At 43.1% G+C, this 7,246-nt stretch overlaps 1 protein-coding gene across 1 annotated transcript in view; it reads left to right on the top strand.

Moving 5' to 3' along the window:
* The window catches only part of COL4A6 (collagen type IV alpha 6 chain), a gene marked incomplete at its 3' end in the record, with an annotated part of 301,135 nt that overhangs the window by 237,076 nt on the left and 56,813 nt on the right, over positions 1-7,246 (top strand). The window contains exons 5-6 of the mRNA XM_017863099.1: positions 1,379-1,423; positions 6,895-7,011. Coding sequence (XP_017718588.1) covers positions 1,379-1,423; positions 6,895-7,011 — 162 coding nt within the window. The remainder of the gene's footprint in view (positions 1-1,378; positions 1,424-6,894; positions 7,012-7,246) is intronic.

Raw genomic sequence — 7,246 nt, 5'->3', positions numbered from 1 at the left:
TTTTGAGATGGAGTCTCACCCTGTTGCCCAGGCTGGAGTACAATGGCATGATCTCGGCTCACTGCAACCTCTGCTTCTTAGATTCAAACGATTCTCCTGTCTCTGCCTTCCAAGTAGCTGGGATTGCAGGTGCCTGCCACCATACACAGCTAATTTTTGTATTTTCAGTAGAGATGGAGTTTCACCATGTTGGCCAGGCTGATCTTGAACTCCTGACCTTGTGATCCACCCGTCTCAGCCTCCCAAAGTGCTGGGATTACAGTCATGAGCCACCGCACCCCGCCCAGGCTGCATATTTTAATAAGAGATGGGATGAGTGATGTCCTGCCAATGATTCAGCCCACTTGTGGAAGGACTCCCATAGCAAGCACACCATAAAGTAAATGTATTAGCTGCTTGCTAAACAAGTGGGCTCACTGTGGTAAGAAGTCAGGTGGGTTTGAACTGTGCATGGACCAGAAGTCCAATCACCTGGGCAGCAGAGATCAGGAATCCAAGCAAGGATACTGGGAAGAAAGGGGTCAGAGTGCTTAGAAGCAATCTAGGCCACAAATATAGGGAAAGAGCTGCAAGAAACGAGAATGATAATGTCATGGTGGCAGGCTGACTGTTCAGCAGCTCAGTTTATGTTCCCTGCCTACTTTAATCACCTTCTATTCACCCCGTTGGTGAAGGAAGGATTCCCTCACTAGGATCATGGGGATGACTAAAGATATGACACCTGACACTGGACAGATGAAATTGACAGCAATTTGTTAGTCACATATACTCACAGCTCAGGGGAAGAGGATACCACATACCACATAGGGCCACACAGGGATAGCACTTGGGAACAGAGTTTAGAAGAAAAGGCTGTGCGAAGCAGACTTCGTAGTGTCAGTAGGGCAGGGTGCCCCCGGTTCCTGAAGGTGGATGCAATTGGCTTGTTTGAATAGTCCACTAGGCCAGCAAGAAATTGAAACTGCTATTCCAGGATAAGCAGGAGTTGCACCTGGTCCACTTGATAAGGAAAGTTGTTCGGCCAGGGGGCCTTATCTGTAGAAGCATAATGGAGAGGGAAACTTGTGATTAGGTTATTCAAGGTCCTCTAGTTTTCCCCAGATGGCAGCAGGTAATAGTGAGCCTTAATTTTAAAACCTAGATTATACTCCCTTAAAAAAAAAGAGCTGGTTTTGGAACAAAGACCTGTCTAAGGCCTTAGGTAAAGGTAAATGGTCACTTGGAACTGCAGTGGGAATCAAGGGTATACAATATGGGGAGGGAGGTACGAAACACTTCTTAAAAATGTAGGCCATTGACTCTCATAAACAAACCTACTGAGTCTAACAAATACCAGTTGGATTGTGTCTTACATTCCTCTCCCTATTCCTTTTTTTAGGGTCCCATGGGAGTTCCTGGATTTCTTGGCATCAATGGGATTCCGGTGAGTGTGTCCACAGATGAATTTTTCACATCCTCCTTTAGGTTCTGCCTCATATTTCAGACACTTTGACCTCAGCAACATCCTGTCTCATGCAAGCATGCTCAGAAACAAGGGTTGAGATATGTGTGGTGAGGTTTAAAGGGCAGTGGTCACACACAATTGCCCTTGGATTCAGGCACAAGCAGCCCTGTGTTGCATGATTGGAGAGTGGAGGGACCTGTGTAGCCATAACATCAATATCTTAGACAACACGAGTTAAGTCTTGTGGGTTGAGCAGAGCTTTGATTGGAGATGAGGAACTGGTTCTAAGGTGTAAAGACAGAGCCACATTAGAGCATATATATCCTTATATAGGGAAATTAAGATGATACATGAAATTAGAGGATAAAATCCTTCATGATACCTTGATACATTCCATTTCATAATTTGTTCTCTTCAGCCATACCTCATTTCAGAGTGAATTTTCCTTTAAAGTTTTACAAAGTGACTACTCCAAAGATCACTTGGGGGCAGCCTCTTGCAAAATTTATCCTGTGGACCTCTGCTCTGCCCAAGATAAGTGGAAGGTTTGGAACTTGCAGACAATTCTTTTTTCCATCCATCCAGCCTAATCTCTTAGTTTCTCTATTTTCGTCCTATATCTGCGCTTATCCCACCGCTGGTGATTCCATGGTAACATTGCACCAGCCTTTAAAATACAATATTTGGAACTTACTGGCTATCTTTTTTCAGTTTTTCCCTTTGACACATCTCTATATATTTAAGCCATAGTCTGGGCTATGTTTGTCTACAGCAGCAGTTTTCAATCTTGTTTAAGAGAAGAACAGAATCTCAACATATAGAGAAAAAAAAAAAAAAAAAAGTGCAGCTCCTCCATTTGTGGGAGGTCCTAAGCCTGCTTTTATCTTTCCAACAGCCTCTCAGAGGTTGTTCTGAATCTTATCAAAGCATGGTTTTTGGAGACCCTATGATTAACAGCTTTTGTGTTATCCTCGATAATAATCTAGTATCAGGAAAAGGGGTTCAAATCTTTTTTCGCCAATCTGTAGATATTTAATGTGCTCCTGCTATATGTTAGCACTCAACCTGGGGGATACAGAGGAATCATGTGGCTCTGCCCTGAAAGATAATATCATCTGATTCATTGTCTCCTCTGATCTCGCAGACATTTATGAATTTGAAAAATTGAAGGCTTACTTACCTCATATCTGTTGCATGTATCAACAAGTCGGCCATCAGACTTCAGCATTTTATTCAACTGCAGAGTCTGCAAAGTGCCCAGAAATAGACCATTGGGAAAATAAGCAGATGAGGTTGGCCATCCTTTTATGATGTCTCCTGGCATTTTCTTATGGCTGTGTTCCTATGGCCCCTTTAGCCAGAGTCTCCGCCCAGAATGTGTATCTTCTGGGAGCCACTGGGTAAGGGAAACTAGCAAACTGGAGGCAGCCTCTTTCATTCATTCTGTGGACCTGGCTTTGCCAGAGATGAGTGGAGGACTTGGAGCTTACCGTCTTAGTATGCCCTTCCTCCTGCAGTCTTGTTTTAATGGGAGCTGGAAGGAAGTGAATCCTGGAGGCTAAGGCTGTTTCCAATTCTGAGCTGGAAACTGCTCCAGAGTCCAGCTGGATACTCTTGCCTCCAGCCTGTGGCCAAGAGAGCCCTAGAGCTTGCAGGAATGGATCACTTCTCTTCGAGGCTTCATTGCTTGGCAGAATGAGTTGCAGCTGTTCAGACCCCTCTAAATGAGCTTACCGCTCCCAGTAGAAGTCCCCACTCCCTTGTGGGGTATCCACATCTTTTACTTAGGCCTTATCCTTTTCTAGTTTTTTTGCCCGAACTCCTGATATTTCCTTTCCTTGACCAAAAATTGTATGTGTTTTCTTTTGACTTCTGATTGCCCTAGCTGCAGGCTTCAAACCTCATTACTCCATAAAATCCCACTTTCTTGTTGTTTCTCTCTCTTGCAGCCTCTCAAGAAATATTTGTTGAACATCTTCTGTTCAGTGCTTACCTCTTCCTTCCACCTCTACTCTCCCAGGAATCATTGGTACTTGTCTCAAATACTCCAGCGCCTCACTACCTACAGCCCCATGGGACTTAATGATAGATAGTTTTTTTGTGCTAGTCTCATCCAGCTCCTAGAAAACAGAGATTATATCTTCTGTTCCTCTCAGAAGCCTGAGAGGCCCATGACAGAACTCTGCATAGAGTAAATACTCTAAAGGTATTGCGGGGGAGGCTGACTCCAACCTCTAGTGCCTAGCAATAGTTCTTAGACTGTCAGGGCTCCCTCAGACAGAAAAACACAGACACTATAGGCCTAGTCAGACTGATTATTTTGTTCTACTTTCAGTAACACATATTAAGCAATTTGGCTGAAACCAAGAGCTTTCCTAACACATCTTACTAAACTGGATCACTGCACAGATCTGCTTCCCCTCTTAATATTAGCTGATTGTTAACATATGTGTCACTAGTTTTGGTCTCAAAACTCCATTTTTGCTGTCATGTAGACAATTTCAACATGAGTGGGTTAGTCATCACTTCATGATAACCTAAGTCTTTGCACTAAAGGGCACAGCAACTAAGCTAGAGAGTGAGCAAGCAAGCATTCCTAAGATCGTCAACATTAGAACAACATAGACTAGGGACAGCAGGGCTGTGGCTTTTAATGATATCCCAGCTGTGAGCTGGGCCTGTTGGCATCCACAAGAGATGTGTGTTTATCAAATGTTTTCAGTTCAAAGCAGTTGGGAGCAGAGATTTTCACTTTACAATTTATGTTTAGCTTTCCCCATGGAGTCAATCCCACATCTCTAGTTCCCTGCCTGGAGACTTGTAAATGAGCACACGAGATTTATATCCTCAAAGTGAACACATACCACTCACCAAATGGAAACTTTTCCTTTGAAACTCGGTTCTGAGGAACGTTGTTTTGGCTTTTCTGGAATACAACAGATCCTCCTATTCCATGTGCTCAGTCCCTTGAGGCAATACAGAACTATGGTTTCCTACCTCAAAGAGCTATACACTCTTGGAGGGTTGGCACACACATACATAAAATCATTAGCTATAAGAATAAAGGGCAATGTGCCAGAAATTCTGTGGTTCTGAGAACTGAGAGGAGGAAGAGCTCAGTCCTGTGGTTTACCCTTGCTGACTTGACTGAGAGAAGATTGTTTATTGAGCTCCTACTTAGTAAACCTAGTCTCACTTATTTTAACCATAACCCAATGGAATAGGCATTATTCACTTTTAATGCTGACAATGACTCTATAAGGTAGGTATTATTCATCACCATTTGACAGTTAAGGGATCTGAGGCTCAAGCTGGAGAAGGGAAACAGTGGGATTGGAGCTCAAGTCTAACTGGCTCAGAACATGCCTTGTCTACCCATTTCTTGGCATCAGCTGGGTGAAAAGGTGCTGATAGATCTGAGTCAGAGGTCAGAGATTTATTTCCAGAGAATTCAGCTAAGGTAGGAAAGTGCAAACAGGTATCCCTGAAATCCTACAGGTAGGAAATATCAGGAGTTCAGGCAAGAAAACTAGAAAAAGATAAGGCCTAAGTAAAAGATGTGGATTCCAAAGGTTAAGAATCCAGACAAAGGTTTTGGTGTCAAACAGAAACAAGGGCTCAGGAGTAAGGAAGACTCCTGGTACTTAGCCAGCCTGTCGTTTTGCTTCAATTTATCCCTGTAACCTAGCTGAGAGATAACCCCTAGCAAGTTTGGCTGGGACATTTTATAATAGTGGCGATCAGGATCCCAGCCAGAGATACACATTTCACCTGAAGGGTTTAACTGAATAGAGTTGAATGAAGGGTATATTTAACAGATGTGGTCAAGATTAGGGGAAACAACAATGGATGGTGGAACGACTAACTCAAAGCTACCCCTAGACCTGAAAGGGGAAAAAATGGAATGGTAATTATTGGAATCCAGTGAGATCTGGAACCATGAAATAGCTGTTGCCGAACAGGAACTAAGACTACGGAAAAATTTGTCCATTTCCTTGGAATATAGCCAGGGAGGGAGGGCATGGGGGAAATAAATAACCTGTGTCTTTCTCTTCCTGCTTTGATCTCTCCAGTCTGTGTCTCCCAGTGGCCAAATACAACTGGAAGACAGAGGGAAAGGGAGCCTAGGTGGTACAGTCCATAGAGACCAGGCTCCCAGGACACAGATCTGAGGGAGATAGAGTATAGATCGTCAGGGCAAACAAGAGTAACCATCCCAATTAATAATAAAAAGTTGCAAACTTTAGTAAGCTGCATCAGCTTCCCCAGTGCAACTAAAAATCATCACCTGAGTCTGCAGAGGCACAGATAGCAGCAACTTTGTTGTAAAGACAAGTTTATTGACCATTCCTCTGGACTTAGCATTCCACGAGTCCGGTTGTCTAGACTCACACTTTTGTATTAACAGCGTGTCTAGCTCTTACAACTATAATAACAACGAAAATGAAACAGAATTCTATAGAATATTTCCTCTATAAGAATTTGATTAAATGTTGTTTCCTCTAATAATTTGAGAAGTTCATTTTTGAACATATAGCATGTTTCCCTCAAATCATCAAATCTATATACTTGGCTTTTAAAGTGTTTGCGTCGGCAGGGGGGAAATCTACCTTTTGTTGACCTGTCTATATTTCTGATCTTCCTGATCATCTCTTTGCTCCATGCCCAACACACAATTGGCTTTTGATGGATTAAAAAAGATATATTACCTACAAAAGAGTAGACTCTATGTACCAAGGAAGCCCAACTCTAGAAAATTATTGAATTCAGATGAACTGTCTGAGAATGATTACTAATTCCCAAGCAGAACAACTGCCTCAGTAGTTAGTATGGAGAAGAGGAAAACATACAGTTTTCGAACTGAAGCAATAGCCTGATGTGTGCGGATGATAAAATGAGATTGAAAATGTGATTCTTGCAGGACTTGCTTATTTTGGACCAAGCAACTTTCAGGAGAGGGGGTGCTGTGGGAACTGCTTCTGCTCTATTAACCAAAATCCAGCATCATTTCCTGTGCAGAGCTTCCAATATTAAATGTCATGCCAGGCTGCTCAGGGTCTGTCTGGCCTGAGGAATCCCAAGGCCTGGCATGATTCCGTGTTCATATCACTTCAGCTGCCAGACAGCTAAGCCCAATTTTAGCACATCTTTGTATACAAGAAAGGTAAAGTTGCAAGACCTTGTGTATCCCATCTGTTCATGCTTGATCCCTTTGGTTTCAGCTTGGTCCCTATTAAAGCATTCATCCTTTTGGGAGGGACAACATTGAACTGTGATTAGACACATATGCTTGAGAATAAAGGAAAGACGTGCAAACATACATGATGGATCTAAGGGAGTGATCAAGGAGCCAGAGTTTAATAGCATGCTTGGCTTTTCTCGCTGTGGAGCCATTTAGAGTAGCTGACAGTCCTGTGGCTAACTTGATCCCTTCTTTTCTCTTTGAACAGGGCCATCCTGGACAGCCAGGCCCCAGAGGCCCACCTGGTCTGGATGGCTGTAATGGAACTCAAGGAGCTGTCGGATTTCCAGGCCCTGATGGCTATCCTGGGCTTCTCGGACCACCTGTATGCTGCCAGATATTTGCATTTTATTTCAAATGGCTTTGCTTGTCTCTAAGTGTGCCCTTTTTCTGCCTCTCTGGAAACCTCATTAAGATTTTGTGGGGCAGCCACTACAGACCCTTGTCAAATGTAGGAGTCAATACTGGCAGCACCACAACAGTAAAAGTCTAAAGAAGAATACCAGTTTCATTGGGGTGTGCACATGCTACACTGTTTAGGGTTGCCTTTTTTTTTTTTT

This window comes from Rhinopithecus bieti, unplaced genomic scaffold, assembly GCF_001698545.2.
Source record: "Rhinopithecus bieti isolate Rb0 unplaced genomic scaffold, ASM169854v2 scaffold_68554, whole genome shotgun sequence".
NCBI classification, from domain to species: domain Eukaryota; kingdom Metazoa; phylum Chordata; class Mammalia; order Primates; family Cercopithecidae; genus Rhinopithecus; species Rhinopithecus bieti.
Note: the sequence above shows the minus strand (reverse complement) of the source record. Positions and strands in the feature narration are given on the sequence as shown.